Consider the following 16,822-nt stretch of genomic DNA (forward strand, 5'->3'; position numbering starts at 1 on the left):
TCCATGATCAGATCAGCCATGACCTTATTAAATGGTAAAGCAGGTTTGAGGGGCCAAATGGCCTACTCCTGCTCCTATTTCTTATGTTCTTAGGTTCTTAAGATGATTATTCATGCTTCAGCTGCACTGACCCAGACTTTAATATTCTCCAAAAAGCTGTTGAGGCTCGGGGTCAAATGAAAATTTCAAAATTGAGATTGATAGATTTTGTTCGGCACGGGTATTAGGGTTACGGGACCAACGTGGGTAGGCAGAGTTAAGATACAAATAAGCCATGATTGAATGGCAGAACAGGCTCAAGGGGCTGATTGGCTGATCCCTGATCCTATGTTCCGCAGCACAAACCATCAGCTGAGACTAACTGCGTGCTGAGTACAGCCTTGCTAGTCTGGCAGGTTTGGGATTGACCAAACACTATTTGGCTCGGTCAGCAACCCAAATTAATCCAGTTTTGGTTCAGCTTGGGACACTCCATTTGAAGGGAAGGTGCTAACCACATTGAGGCGTGGCGGAATTCGGGCGGGGGGGGATGGAGGGTGGGCAGTCCGATATGCTTAGTTCTTGCAACAGTCAGCTCTGAGAAACTCAATTAATGGCCTGGCATGTTGAGGGCCGGGGGATTATCTGTGCCAATGCAAGCGGCTTTTCGCATCTTGAACATTATATAATGGGACAACCTTGTACCGTTGAACGTGACTGGAGAGCCATTGGTCCCTTCGCAATTGATGCTGCCATTACATCATCACATTAGCGACTTCGCCACTTCAATTATAAATCTGGCAAGTTATTTCACAAACCAAATTATCGGGCAACATGTCCCTTTGGCCAAACGACAACCTGTATGGCAAAGGTGGTACCAATGCACCAGTTAGTGTGCAGTGAACAACGCTCTGACCAATAACCATATGAGTAAAAGGATTAGGGCAGGGAAAACAAATTACCCTGGCTTCCTGTCTTTAATTACTGTCCAGTGACCCTCTTCTTCTAAAGTCTGTGTGTATATCTGTGTGCATGTGTGAATATTTGAGTGTGTGTGTGTGTATATTTGTGTGTGTACAAGTTTTGTTTGATGATGCTCCTGTGAAGAGTCTTAAAGGCGCTATGTAAATTATTGCATGAGATTGTGTGGGTGCGTGTGCGTATTTACGCGTGTAATTGTATATTTGTGTGTGTATACATCACGGAGACAGGACTGCGCTCACTTGTGATGCCCTGCCCACTATTCAGTAGCCTGCTCTCACTCACTGTCTAGGTAACCATGTGAAGAATGACCACATGGATGTTAATGGAGGCTGGCCAGTGCATGTGGGACTGTACACCAGCATGAATCAGTGCCTTCAGGAAAGAAGGGAAGTAAATCGCACAAGAAAAAAATTGGATTGTAGAATGATATATCAATCACATATAGAATTTGGCTTTACAAAATGAACCACTTCAGATCAAACTGTAATGGTCCATTTGCTACTTCAGACAGGGTGACACTTGGTTTGGTTTGGAATGGGTCTTTAGTAGATCATACTCTGCCAGTAAAATTTCAGTGACAAACACAGCTCGTCCTTTCAATAAACATCAAATGCTGTTAACAAAGAATGCAAAGAGCCAGCACATATCCCTTGTTCGAGGAGTACTTGTTACCCAACAGTAGATGCTTAAGAGGCACATTAACTGAGACAACAAAACATCTGTTTGTTTGACAGCCTACATGTGTTATGTTACTGAGATCTGACGGCATATATTATTATTTTTAAGTTCATTGCAGCTGACAGACCACTCCAATTTGGAAGCTTTATCTAAACACTTCAATAAAGTCTGAGCCTTTATTTTCTCTTTGCTTTTCCATTTGTACAAGCCAGTCATTTTTTTTTGCCAAATGCTAAGGTCACACTAATTGACACAGCACAAGAAATTAAGCAGTCACTGTTCACATACTTGAAGGCTCAACTACCGTGGGCTTGTGCCGACTTGACAGTAACGCTTCTAAGAGTCAACAGATCAGCAACCTTCCCTGGGTCCAACCAATCACACATGAGAAGTGCTGACTGCGGAACCGAGATAACACAAAAAGCGATTACCATATGAAAATTAGCCTGAGTAGTGGGAGCACTTATTAGGTGAGCCATCGTACAGATCATCCTGTGGACTCTCTAGTGGACCCTTGCCATGTCTGCTTGTCAGAGTACTCTACAAGACAAGTATCTTTTCTCCCTAAGATGACTGAGGGTCCACAGTGACAAAGGACCTATTGTGTCTTACAAGTGACTTTCTTTTGCTAACTACTTGAGTGCAGTCACTGAGCCTGCCAAGTTTTATCTTGAGTGAGACTCACTTGGTGTGGTTTCAACTCTAGTTTTCTCCTGGAATGCTGATTAATGCCAGCCCTACATCCTTCCAAGAAGCCCTCGTTACTCATACTCTGGCTCACTCTTGTGACCAACTCCCTCCATGGCCTCACTTCTTCCTATCTCTCTAACCTCCTCCAGCCCGACACCCCTCCAAGAACCCTGCATTCCTCCTACGCTCTTGTATATCCCCACTTCCTTCGCCCCATCACTGACAGCTGTACCTTCATCCATCTAGGCCCTATGCGCTTGAATTCCCTCCCTAAACCTCTCTGCCTCCCACATCCCTCGCCTCATTTAAAAGTTCTTTATAATCAAGCCTCTTTAACCAAGTTTTATATCACCTGTCCTAATGTCTCCTTTGGCTCTGTGCAAATTTTTGTCTGATTACACACCCATGAAGTGCATTGAGACGTTTAACTATGTTAAAAGCGCTACATAAATGCAAGATGTTGTTGGGGTACAGATTCACAGGTGTCAGCAATATTCCAGTACTTCTCTCACTCTTCATCTCTAAGCCTAGTCAGTGACTGTCAACAGGGAATTCCATCATGGAGGGGGCAGGAGGAGGGCATCACAACTGAGTTCAATCCTTTCCTCACTCAATGTCCACACACGCAGTTTCCGGCAGGAATCAGCGACTAGCAATCAGAAGACCGAACCCTAGCTTAAGGCCCAAAGATAGTACCCCAACTGTCGCCTCCATCTGCCTTATACCATTGGGGTGTGTGTGCCACGGCATCAATTTTGCTTGCAATCAATTTTTCTATTTTATCTTTGACTCTTTTTGCAGCAGCCCTACTTCCACCACGACTGAAATTGGCCACCTCTGCACAAACTGGGGTTCCCAACCTTGGGGCCTTCCTGCACTCTGTGTCGCAAGAGCCAGACCAGGGAGTGTGTTCATTCACTGACCCATCGGAGGAGATCAGAAGTTAGTGTTTAAAGACAACAAATAATGAGCGTCCAGCGAGGAATCTTCTGCTCTTGTTTAAAGCAGGGCTCGTATTTATCTTATTGCCAATATGGGAAAAACGAGTGGTTACTCACTAAGGAAAAGGGCTGGTGAGGGTCCACTCGCATGACGTCAGCAGTTAAATGCTGCGGAAGAGCCGCTTAAATGATTCAGAGTGACTCTTTGCAAGGGTCAGTTTTCTGCTGCCAGCTCAATATCTGTTGCAGATGCACTATCACGAGCTGCTTGACATCATTGCACAAACACTGCACTGTTTGCCGGGGGGTCGGGGGGGGGGAGCGAGGGGGGAGGGCAAAATCTCAGTCCATCTGGACAGTGCCAACCTGTGACTCGTTCGTACAGACAAACCCACCATTTCCGAGATGTGGGTTTTAATCGGTACATGCGGCCCGGGTGTGGGGGGGGGGGGGGGGGGGGGAGCTGGGAAAAAATGCGGCGGCGCTGCGTTTAATTGTTCTCGGCTACTTGTAGCCTAAACTGCAGAGCTCACACGGAATGAGGATATGAACAGTCTGAGGGGCATCCATTTCTAAATGTCCCAAATCACAAAATAGCCTCTTAACATATTATTTACAAGGATTGATACCAGAACTAAGAGTGCACAAGAGAGGAAAGACTGAAAAGGCTGGGGTTCTTTTCTCTAGAAAAGTGAAGGTGAGAGTTGATATGATAGACGTCTTTAAAATTATGAAGGGGTGTTATAGGGCACATATGGAGATGTGTGGGAGTCCAAAACCGGGCTTCCTAAATTGGTTGGGGAGTCAGTGATGAGAGATCACCAAGTTAAAATTATCATCAAGTGTGTGAGGAAAAAAGATAGGAGAAATTGGAAAGAGGTAGGAGCTTTGTCACAGGGTGTGTTTGAGATGGAGACTATTGCATCTTTTAGGACAAAGTGGATCAATATGTGAAGCACAGAAAGATGTCAGGCTATGAGAGAAAGAGCATGGCAGTGGGATTAGTTTGGATAGCTCTGGCAAAGATGGGCCAAATGGCCTCATTCTGTGCTATAAACATCTATGGTTCTTTGACCCAAGTCCTACACGGTATCCAATCCTACCCATTGTGAAGTACGTTGAGAAACTTTGCCACATTAAAGTTATTGTTGAGCACGCCCTTGATCCTCCGTCTTTCCAGTTTTAGACTTGGCGTGTGGTGGTTAACTGCACGTGCATCAGATCTTACAGCGATGCCTCTGCACCCGACGTGGGTGCAGGGGAACCCAAGGGAAGTTGACACGAAGCATCTTAACTGCCCCTCAGTGTGTGAGAAACAAGTGTATACCGACTGATGGATGTGAGATAGCCCTCAAACATGGCCTAGTTAAATACTGCAGCCTCTTCAACCAGTCTGAATTGGCCCACACTTGAACTTGGCAGTGTACACTTACACAGGCCCTTTGCTACAACAAAGGACTCGCATCAGGCACCAAGACAAACAGTTCGAAGCTTTCACTGTTCAGAAGGCACATTAAACACTACAGACTTTTTATTTCCTTCTTCTCCCCTGTGAGAAATGACTCAAGTGCAGATAGATTTTATTTTTACATTCTAAGCCATCTAATACATCTCTCTCCCTTGCCATTACCACTTAGAGCTAAGTCTCCACAAATTAATCATTATTTGTTCACAAATTAGCTTTCAGAGGAGATGGCTGCAGAGATAAAAAAAAAACATACTCACCTGGAACCTCCGCATATCCCTTGGGTTTCCTGCATTCTTCAGGCAGTTCTGATTGCATTTCAGAAAAAACTTCAAGAAGAACCTGAAGTGGGAAAGTGAGAGAGAGAAAAAAAAGAATTTGATTAAAACTCTTTTACTGAATTAAAGGAAATGTCCACTTTGTGAGGGAATTTAAACAATTCTATTTCCATCGATTGAGTGCAGCGTGCAGCAGTTCAGAACCATCGCTGGATCTGTTCCTTTTACTTCAAGTGCATCTCTCAACTTTTTACCTTCTGCTCTATTTTACCTTATTTTCTGGCTTCGATTGGTAATTTCACTAATCAGTGGAGGGAGGGACGATATTGCTACAAACAAAGGGATTTATGTACCTGATCTTCAGTCTGCAGTGTGTGACTGAGTCACACTGAGACCAGAAGACCAGTTCATTCCTGGTCTGTGACGAGTGAGCTGTGTGCATTAGAACGTGTGCGTGTATATATATGTGTGTGTGTGCAGTGTGTGTTTGTATGTGTGCGTGTGTGGTGTGTGTTTGTATGTGTGCATATATGTGTGTGTTTATATTTGTATGTATGTGTGTGCGTGTTTTGTCTGATGACGTTCCTGTGAAGCACCTTGGGATGTTTTTACTAGGTTAAATGCACTATATAAATGCAAGTTGTTCTTGTGCTTTTGTTCATTTGTAATCATGTGTATGTGTGCATGTATGCATGCATATATGTGTGTGTGTGTGTGTAAGCGTTGCGTCTCTGAGTATGTATGAAGGAGAATGTATAAGCTGGACATTAGAAACTGCAACTCAAGAGTTCCGCGATGGCCTAGTGGAAGAAAGCACTGCCTGGTGTAGTACTGACCATGAAGTCAGCAGGCTCAAGTGGCCGGCACTCCTGGGCTATGGAAGGGCCTGACTGCTATTCAGTGCACCTTTCATGTCAGGTCCAGTGTGGGCATTAAATAGGATTGTGCTTGGTTACAATGCCTCCTCTGGTTGAAGAGCTGTCTAGCACTCACGGTCTAGCCTCATGCAGGAAGGCCAGTCATTTTGGCAAAACAAGGCACCTGAGAGTTGCTGGTGTCTGTGGAACCATTACCACAGGTTATGCAAGGAAAGATTTATTTTGACCCTGAGTTGTCTGTGCACACTGGGTTATCAACACTGCACTCCGCCCCCTCCCCCCCCCCCGCCCCCGCAAAATAACAACAGAATACACAGGAGGTCTGGCAGCATCCGTAAAAAGAAGAGATGGGTTAATGTTGCGGCAGGGTGGACTATACCACACCAGAGTATTATCCGATCTGTTAGCCTGCCTTTTGTCTTCACAGAGGCTGATGTACCTGCTGTGTATTTCCATCATTTTCTCTTTCATTTTCAAATTTATTTTAATCCCTTTCCCACATCGCTCTTTTACATTTAAAAAAAAACCGGCGTGGGCGGGATCTCCATCAAAGGCCTGCCTCTGTTTGATTTCTTTTTCTTGTGTTGCGTTTTTTTTTTCATTGCCCCATTGTCGAACTTTTTACACCCAACTGTGCCAGTCTGCTCAGAACATGTAGGACAGGCTGTCAGTATAAACGCTGGCGTCTGAAGGAGAGACAAATGTGTGCCACAGGGGAGGGGTTTGTCCACCCGCCAAGAAAGCCCATGAAAGACGAGCAATGTGCTGAATGCGACAAGAATCCTGCCAGGAAGAAATGAAACGCGGGCACACTCCACGCTCTTGACATGCCGACGACTTTTTTTTTCCTCTCACTCTCTCGCTGCCTGTCGCTCGGGCATTTCAACAGCTCTTCAGTTAGTATCCTGAGCTATGAAGGGCACAGACACCAGATCCCTGATCCTGAACTGCTGCTGCCATCAGGAATGTTGGCAGGGCCTGTGGGCCCGGTCCGCTGTGGCCTCCTGCGATGAGTGGGTTGTTGAAATGAAGAGACGTACCATCTGTCGGGAGGCAAAGACAGCCCTGTCAACCGGTGCACGGCGCCTCAAACAGGCCCTTATGTGGCCATGTCTTTCAGAAACTGCAGATTCGGAGGGAGGGGGCTGGTGGAGGCCCCAGGGACCGGCTCCAAAACGTTTTCGAGCATCTCCGAAACGCACGAGCCTTTGCAGCTGCCCGCTTTGGCCGTGGCACCCTAAAGAAATGCTTTTAGACTGAGGCAGATGAAACGGTTAAAAATACCCACGCACACCCCCAAACTGAGTAATGGTGTGCGAGATAGGAAGCAGGGATCCATTTTCTGGGATAAATTTGCCTGGAAGTTCTAAACAAGAGCAAGGACATGTGGCGACATGCTGATGCGTCGATATTTCCCAAATATAGGGAAAAAATCCATTCAGAGGGAATGTCAGCTGCGGTATCCCTTTCCCAACCATCTACGTGTCAGTTTCAGGTCAATTTCACATAATCAGCACCAACCAGGCCAATTTATTTTCTCACCCTTTCTCTCTCTCTTGCTCATACTTGCGCTAATTCTGGCGCCAGGCAACAGAAGCACAGAAGTAAAAGAGAGAAAAAAAAATGAAATCAAAGTAAAAGCAGCAGATTGGCACTCAGTGCAAAGTGCCGTGGATTCATTGGTTTACAAAAGGCATGGTGGGAGCTTAAATTAAGTCACGGTTACTGCTTTTTTTAGCTATGGGACCACATCTGACAGTAGTACAGCTATAGTTACATTTGATGTGAAGGAAGCCCTTTACCTTCGATTAATGAGGCTCTCTCGAGCTCGTTGCCTCAAATCCCATACCGCCCCTCACATTTCATTAGATTATCAATAGGGATTTGCAAAAAATCAAGCCTGTGGTGCTGGTATTTAGCAACCTCCCCTCCATTACATATGTAGTCCTGTTCAATGTTGTAACTGGAAACCTGCACCAGGATTTCTCCGTGCTCTTCCTGACCGCTTTAGTGTCCCTCAGTTTATGTTTGCAATTATCATGAGGTTCAAGGAGTATGTGTACTGGAAGTAAAATAAGAACGTGTACAATCCTCATCATTTTGTTACTGGAAATAAGTGAATCACATCTCAAGCCTGGCAAAATTGAACTGCGCCTGACATAGTTGACTGCATGTAAGTCACAATATTATTATCCCATTTCTCAAAACCACTTGACCTGTGTAATGATCTGTACTATGTTTTAAAAGGCACTGCCTTCATAAAATAATGTTTCACAAGCCCTTTTTATTAATGGCCTAGTAGGTAAAGGCATCAAACTGCGTACTACTAACCATACCGATCAGAAGGCCCCTAGCTTTGATCCTTGGTCTGTGATAACCTGTCACTCAGGTAAAGCTCCAATTAGGGTGTTACTGTTGGCCTCAGTACTCTTGCGCTGGTGGGGAGGGCGGGGGAGGGCGGCATTCAAGTCCTTATCGCAGTTCAGTAGCCCCATGCAGGATGTCGGGTGAGGAGAGCGCTCAGACCTGTCGTGGTAACATTTACTATTCATTCCCATATTCCACCCTCAGTCAGCTAGGGTCAGTAGTGGCTCAGTTGGTAGTGCACTCACCTCTGACCCAGGAGATTATGGATTCAAGTCCCACCCAGAGACTTGAGCACAAAAATCTAGGTTGACGTTCGAGTGCAGTACTGACGGAGTGCTGCACCGTCAGAGGTGCTATCTTTCAGGTGAGATGTTAAACTGAAGCCCTGTCTGCCCTCTCAGCTGGATGTAAAAGATCCCACTGCACTATTTTGAAGAAGAACAGGGGAGTAATATTTAATCCCTCAATCAACATCACTAAAAAAAAACAATATTGTCTGGTCATTATCACATTGCTGCTCGTGGGAGCTTGCTGTCGCATTTCCTACATTACAACAGTGACTACACTTCAATAAAGCGCTTTGGGATGTCTGGTGGTTGCAGAAGGCGCTTATATAAATGCAAGTCTTTTCCTTCTTTCAGTAAATTTGAGGTCATCCAAAACTCTGCTGCCCAAGTCCCAACTCACAACAAGTCCCATTCACCCAACATCCCTGTGCTCACTGACCTACATTGGCTCCCGGTCCGGCAAGGTCTCAATTTTAGCATTCTCCTTTTTTTTTTCGAGTTCCTCCATGGCCTCGTCACTCCCTAACCATTTAACCTCCCCCAGCCCTACAAACTTCCTCCAATTCTGAGCTCTTGCACATCCACCATTGGTGTCCGTGCCTTCAGCTGCCTAGGACCTAAGCTCTAGAATTCCCTCCCTAAACCTCTCCGCCTCTCTACCTCTCCTCCTTTAAGATGCTCCTTAAAACCTACCTCTTTGGCCAAGCTTTGATCACCTGTCCTAATAGCTCTATGTGGTTCAGTGTCAAATTTTGTCTGCTAGCGCTTCTGTGAAGCATCTTGGGATGTTTTACTACGTTAAAGGCGCTATATAAATGCAACTGAAGGTTTACACATGAAGAATGGCCATTTTGATGAGGTATGAGGGGGGTATGGAACCATACCCCAACAAGAGTCAACATCTTCAAGGACCGGAAGGAAGAAGAAAGAAAATGATAGTATAGGTATTTCAACACTATTCCCATCATCAGCCTAGAAATTCGTCTCAGGCAGAGGCACAAAACTGGTGGTATCGGATCGGCCGCCCGTCACACACAGCACTGATATTCAGATCTTGCAGTCAAATGGAACTAAATATCAGATGCTGCTTATCACGGCGGTCGATCCGATACTGCCTGTTTCGCCCCACCGCCTGAGATAAATTTCTAGGCCATTGTGTTTTGTCTTTGCAAAATGATGGGAAAGGTTTACCGAAACGCTTTTTTTTTACCAAGACATGTCTCTCTAAATTGTTGCAGTTCTGTTACACTTCTGCATGCAAAAGTAACAGCCCTTGTTAATAATACAATACAGGGGTATGGTAATGAACCATCCAAAGACTAAACCTACTGACATTCAAACACGGAGAGTAGCCTCTTAATCGAGATAGTTGCAGGGGTGAAGCATATTTACTCCAACGTGAGTCAGTGCCTCCAAGCGGGAAGGAAGTAAGAAAGCTGAACATTGCCCTATCTACTGATATCTGTGATGAGCAGGGAGCTATCACTGGATGGGGGTGGGGGGAGACTCAATGTAATCAGAACTCTAACTAACAGCTCAGCATAAAATGTGTCAACATTAATTAATTAAATAACCATAACAAATGACATGAATATTCAATATTACATATTCCAAGCATATTCTTTGTGGCCACTAGAGTGTGATTTTCAAAATCCTGTACAACACAACTCTAATTATCAAGTTACTGATATTCTTCCACTTGACATTCACACGCTGATTTAGCTCTTTGCTCTGATCAAGCAGTTTCTTCCTTCTGCCTACAAAGCAATAATGTTGTAAGAAGTTAAAGGTCAGGCTCAGAGTTAGGCCTGTGACAGGCCTTGTTAGAATCTTCATAACGTAGTGGCTTTGAAACAGAATAAAGAACCCGGTAATTAATCTGATTCATTTTCGTTTACTGCCCCAGCAAGTGCTTATGTTCAGTCAGTCTGTTAATTTGTAATTATTTCCCCTCCTGGAATGTTCCCTCAATCGAGTATTCCGCCATTCTCTTCCCCCTCAATTTTCTCCCCTCCTTTCCTCATTCCACAGGTAGAAGGATGTCATAGCAGCGCATTTGGAAATGATAGGTCCAAGTCAGCATGGATTTGTGAAAGGGAAATCATGCTTGACAAATCTTCTGGAATTTTTTGAGGATGTTTCCAGTAAAGTGGACAAAGGAGAACCAGTTGATGTGGTATATTTGGACTTTCAGAAGGCTTTCGACAAGGTCCCACACAAGAGATTAATGTGCAAAGTTAAAGCACATGGGATTGGGGGTAGTGTGCTGACGTGGATTGAGAACTGGTTGTCAGACAGGAAGCAAAGAGTAGGAGTAAATGGGTACTTTTCAGAATGGCAGGCAGTGACTAGTGGGGTACCGCAAGGTTCTGTGCTGGGGCCCCAGCTGTTTACATTGTACATTAATGATTTAGATGAGGGGATTAAATGTAGTATCTCCAAATTTGCGGATGACACTAAGTTGGGTGGCAGTGTGAGCTGCGAGGAGGATGCTATGAGGCTGCAGAGTGACTTGGATAGGTTAGGTGAGTGGGCAAATGAATGACAGATGAAGTATAATGTGGATAAATGTGAGGTTATCCACTTTGGTGGTAAAAACAGAGAGACAGACTATTATCTGAATGGTGACAGATTAGGAAAAGGGAAGGTGCAACAAGACCTGGGTGTCATGGTACATCAGTCATTGAAGGTTGGCATGCAGGTACAGCAGGCGGTTAAGAAAGCAAATGGCATGTTGGCCTTCATAGCGAGGGGATTTGAATACAGGGGCAGGGAGGGGTTGCTACAGTTGTACAGGGCCTTGGTGAGGCCACACCTGGAGTATTGTGTACAGTTTTGGTCTCCTAACTTGAGGAAGGACATTCTTGCTATTGAGGGAGTGCAGCGAAGGTTCACCAGACTGATTCCCGGGATGGTGGGACTGACCTATCAAGAAAGACTGGATCAACTGGGCTTGTATTCACTGGAGTTCAGAAGAATGAGAGGGGACCTCATAGAAACGTTTAAAATTCTGACGGGTTTAGACAGGTTAGATGCAGGAAGAATGTCCCCAATGTTGGGGAAGTCCAGAACCAGGGGTCACAGTCTAAGGATAAGGGGTAAGCCATTTAGGACCGAGATGAGGAGAAACTTCTTCATCCAGAGAGTGGTGAACCTGTGGAATTCTCTACCACAGAAAGTAGTTGAGGCCAATTCACTAAATATATTCAAAAAGGAGTTAGATGAAGTCCTTACTACTCGGGGGATCAAGGGGTATGGCGAGAAAGCAGGAAGGGGGTACTGAAGTTTCATGTTCAGCCATGAACTCATTGAATGGCGGTGCAGGCTAGAAGGGCTGAATGGCCTGCTCCTGCACCTATTTCCTATGTTTCTATGTTTCTATGTTTCTATCTCTCTAAGATCATAGGAGCATAGGAACAGATGTAGGCCACTTAGCCCTTCGAGCTTGTTCTGCCATTCAATTAGATCATGGCTGATCTGTGACTCAATATATCCACCTTTGCCCCATATTCCTTAATACCTTTGGTTAACAGAAATCTCCGATTTAAAATAACAATTGACCTAGCATCAATTGGCAATTGTGGAAGAGAGTTTCAAACTTCTATCACCCTTTGCATGTAGAAGTGTTTTCTAATGTCACTCCTGAAAGGCCTGGCTGTACTTTTTAGACTATGTCCCCTCGTCGTAAACTCCCAAATCAGCAGAAATAGCTTTTCTCTATCTACCTTATCAGTTCCCCTTAATATTTTGAAAACTTCCTTCAGCCATGATCTTATTGAATGGCGGAGCAGGCTCAAGGGCCCAAATGGCCTACTCCGGCTCCTATTTCTTATGTTCTTAAATCAACCCTTAACCTTCTAAATTCCAGGGCATACAATCCTTGGATCTTGCCAAGGTGAGTATCCCTGCTGTAATGAATTGGACAGTGGGTACCAGAGGGAAAATTGACGGTGAAAGGATTTTCAGCTGGGTTCAGTCCTGTCCTCACCTTACATCCACACACATGCTTTTCCAGCAGGGGATAGTGAGCAGTAGTGAGAACTTTAGCTAATGCTACAACTGCTGAAACCAGATTGTAGACATCCCATCAGCTGCGATTATCCATCGATCCAACCAAAATTGATTATTTTAATTTAGCTCTGGAGAACCGAATGAATCCCAACATTTCAAACTTTTTTTTTGATGTTGAAGAAATGGTGTCAGTCGTGCCTCAGTGGGTATCACTCTCTCCTGAGTCAAAAGGTTGTGGGTTCAAGTCCCACTCCAGAGACTTGAGCACATAATCTAGAATGACACTACAGTGCAGTACTATTGGAGATGCCGTCTTTCGGATGAGACGTTAAAACGAGGCCCCGTCTGCTCTCTCTGGTGGACGTAAAAAATCCCATGGCACTATTTCGAAGAAGAGCAGGGGAGTTATCCCCGGTTCCTGGCCAATATTTATTCCTCAATCAACGTAACAAAAACAGATTATCTGGTCATTATCACACTGCTGTTTGTGGGAGCTTGCTGTGCGCAAATTGGCTGCCGCGTTTCCTACATTACAACAGTGACTACACCTCATTTAGTGCTGTAAAGCACTTTTGGACATCCTGAGGTTGTGACAGGAGCTATATAAATGCTTTTATTTATTTATTCTTTTTTAAAAAATGTCTTTCCTATTTTCTTTCTTTAGCTAAGAATTTGGACTCATGAGAACATAAGAAATAGGAGCAGGAGTAGGCTATTTGGCCCCTCAAGCCTGCTCTGCAATTCAATGAGATCGTGGCTGATCTTCTACCTTAACTCCACTTTCCTGCACTATCTCCATTTCATTTAATTCCCTTAGTATCCAAAAATCTATCGATCTCTGCCTTGAATACACTCAACGACTGAGCCTCCACAGCCATCGGGGGTAGAGAATTCCAAAGATTCAATACCCTCTGAGTAAAGGAATTTCTCCTCATCTCAGTCCTAATGGCCGGCCCCTTATTCTGAGCCTGTGACCCCAGGTTCTAGACTTCCCAGCCAGGGGAAACATCTTCTCTGCATCTACCCTGTCAAGCCCTGTAAGAATTGTGTATATTTCAATGAGATCACCTCTCAGTCTACTGAACTCTATAGAATATAGGCCAAGTCTACTCAATCTTTCCTCATAGGACAATCCCCCATCCCAGGAATCAGTCTGATGAACCTTCGTTGCACACCCTCAATGGCAATTATATCCTTCCTTGGATAAGGAGACCAAACCTGTACACAATACTCCAGGTGTGGTTTTACCTGGGCCCTGTATAATTGCAGGAAGATGTCGTTACTCTTGTACTCAAATCCTCTTGTAATAAAGGCCAACATACCATTTGCTTTCTTAATTTCTTGCTGTACCTGCATGTTAACTTTCAGTGATTCGTGTACAAGGACACCCAGGTCCCTCTGAACACCAACATTTCCCAATCTCTCACCATTTAAAAAATACTCTGCTTTTCTATTTTTCCTATCAAAGTGGATAACTTCACATTTCTCCACATTATATTCCATTTGCCATGACCTTGCCCGCTCACTTAGCCTGTCTATATCCCCTTGAAGCCTCTTTGCATCCTCCTTTTTCAATTGTGTGTCCTTGCCCAGCGAGTGTCAAAATAGCTACTTTGCTTCCACAAAAATCACCGTAATTCCATATATTCCTAATCTGCTATGCTTATTAAATCTTCATTTCATAATAACATTCGAGAGTCTGCAAGAATCCTTCATTCAGTCTGGCAATCTGCAGTTGGACGCACCATCTGAATCCTTAGCTTTTGAAAAACAACATTTGAAATCTCAGGATTAATTCGATGCTCCAGAGATGAACCAAAAACAATCAATTTCGGAGGGATGTGCGGATAAGTCCGCAATTGCTAATGAGCCTCAGCCGCACCTCGAAGTGCAACAGCTGTAATTGGCTCAAGGAACATTTTATACAGAGCTGCATTTAGCACAAAAGTTTGTTCTCGATTTATGGAGGAGTTTTTTTTTAACAGCAGATTTACAAGATCTGGCCCAGTCACACAAATCATTACTGTATCAGTGTGAGCTGCTACAAGTCAGTCAGCATCATCCACTTTCAGTAAATGCAGTGTCCCGGCTAGGCTTGCCTTCACTAATTACTAACCTACAACAGAAAATATGCAGACTAACAATGGGCATGGACATGTACAAGGATTAAATTTTGCACTGAGATAGCAATTGTATAATAGAGTATTGCACTGGTGTTAATGTGACACCACGCTTATCCAAGTGAGACTGAATACATTTACAGCTGAATATAATGCTTGTGTATTATGGACTCATTCCACTTGTTTAAATATGGCATCGCACCAGGAAGTGTACAGTATTCTCTATTTTCAACATAGCAATTTCACACCCAGATACTTTATCAACACATGTAGGTTTATTCAGCGCTCTCAGCACAGGGCCTTGCTTGATGGGTGTGCAGGTTGAAGGGTTAAGATTAAGTTGTCAGTCATGGCTCAGTGGGTAGTACTCTTGTCTCTGAGTCAGAAGGTCATGGGTTCAAGTCCCCACTCTAGAGACTTGAGCATAAAATGTAAGCTGATGCTTCAGTGCAGTACTGAGGGAGTGTCATCTTTGGGATGAGGGTCTATCTGCCCCCTTAGGTGGATGGGAAAGATCACAGGGCATTATTTTGACGAAGAGCAGGGGAGTTATCCCCGGTGTTCTGTTCAATATAATCCCTCAACCAACATCATTAAAACATATTATCTGATCATTAGCACATTGCTGGGTGCAAATTGGCTGTTGCGTTTCCTACATTACAATAGTGACTACACTTCAGGAAAAAGTACTTAATTGGCTGTAAAGCACTTTGTGATATGCTGAAGTTTTGAAACGTGCTGTATAAATGAAATTCTTTCTTTAGACACTGCCACATTTCACCCTATCTCAGACCCATGAAGGACCGCACAGGAGTGCAGGATCACTTCATTTTCCCATTAGTGCACATCGAGAAAAAAATAACTTGCAGTTCACATTCTCGGGACGGCCCAGCGTGCTTCACAGCCAATGAATTAGCTTTGAAGTGCAGTCACTCTTGTTATATCGACAAATGTGGCAACAAAGAAAAATCCTAAAACAGTAAAGGGATGAATGAGCAGTTAATCTGCTTTTAGTGATGTTGGTTGAACAACAACAACTTGTATTTATATAGCGCCTTTAACATAGTAAAACGTCTCAAGGCGCTGCACAGGAGTATTATAATACAAAAATTTGACACTGAGCCGCCTAAGGAGAAATTAGGGCAGGTGACCGAAAGCTTGGTCAAAGAGGTAGGTTTTAAGGAGCATCTTAAAGTAGTAAAGAGAGGCAGAGAGGTTTAGGCAGGGAGTTCCAGAGCTTAGGGTTTAGGCAACAGAAGGCATTGCCACCAATGGTTGAGCGATTATAATCAGTGATGGTCAAGACGGCAGAATTAGAGGAGCGCAGACATCTCGGGAGGTTGTGGGGTGGAGGAGGTTACACAGATAGGGAGGGGAGAGGCCATGGAGGGATTTGAAAACAAGGTTGAGGAATAAATATTGGCCAAAGCACCGGAAGAACCCCCTGCTCTTCTTCGAATAGTGCTATGGGATCTTTTACATCCACCCAGACAGGTTGACAGGGGCCTCAGTTTTATGCATCATCCAAAAGACGGCACCTCCAACAGTCGCTCAGTATTGCACTGGAGTGTCAGCCTGGATTATGTGCTCAAGTTCTGCTGTGAAGACTGATTATGTCTGACTCAGATTGTTAATATAGACACAGCTCTTGTGATTGCTCACTGAGGTAGTATTGAATGGAGTCATACAGACCAGCATGATCCCAGGTCTGTGCTGAGTTAGCTGGTATCAACCTGAGCAATAGTAGGGCCAAGACAATTGGCCTTTAACACCCCAGGCTGGGGAGGAGGGAAGTTGTAGCATTCTGCTCGGCATTGCACTTGAGTGGTTATTGGAAAAAACACTTGAGTGGTTATTGGACAGGGCAGAACCCTCTTAACTTGACAACTCCCTCTGTAGTCAAGTGGTCAGCCAACACTCATTACCTGAGATGACGTACAAAAATAACCACTTGAGTGAGGTACTAGGCATCTGTTTGCTGTGGTATGGTTCACCTTACAAGTGCCAGCCACCCATCTTGCCTGAGGGCCATCATTCAAGTGTGAGCCTGGACAGTGAGCTCTTCCACCATGGGATGCATCACAACTACCCCCAATCTTGTCCATTAGGGGATGTTAAATAGCAAATAAGAGCAGAAGTTCAGG

The 16,822-nt window shown here is 44.5% G+C and overlaps 1 protein-coding gene across 4 annotated transcripts in view; it reads right to left on the reverse strand.

Annotated features, from left to right (window-relative positions):
• ebf1a (EBF transcription factor 1a) overlaps window positions 1-16,822 on the reverse strand; it is an 822,218-nt gene that overhangs the window by 212,426 nt on the left and 592,970 nt on the right. For all 4 annotated transcript variants that reach the window (XM_070878591.1, XM_070878590.1, XM_070878589.1 and 1 more), the window contains exon 7: window positions 4,998-5,079. In XM_070878591.1, coding sequence (XP_070734692.1) covers window positions 4,998-5,079 — 82 coding nt within the window. The remainder of the gene's footprint in view (window positions 1-4,997; window positions 5,080-16,822) is intronic.

Source organism: Pristiophorus japonicus, chromosome 4, assembly GCF_044704955.1.
Source record: "Pristiophorus japonicus isolate sPriJap1 chromosome 4, sPriJap1.hap1, whole genome shotgun sequence".
Classification (NCBI taxonomy): Eukaryota; Metazoa; Chordata; class Chondrichthyes; family Pristiophoridae; genus Pristiophorus; species Pristiophorus japonicus.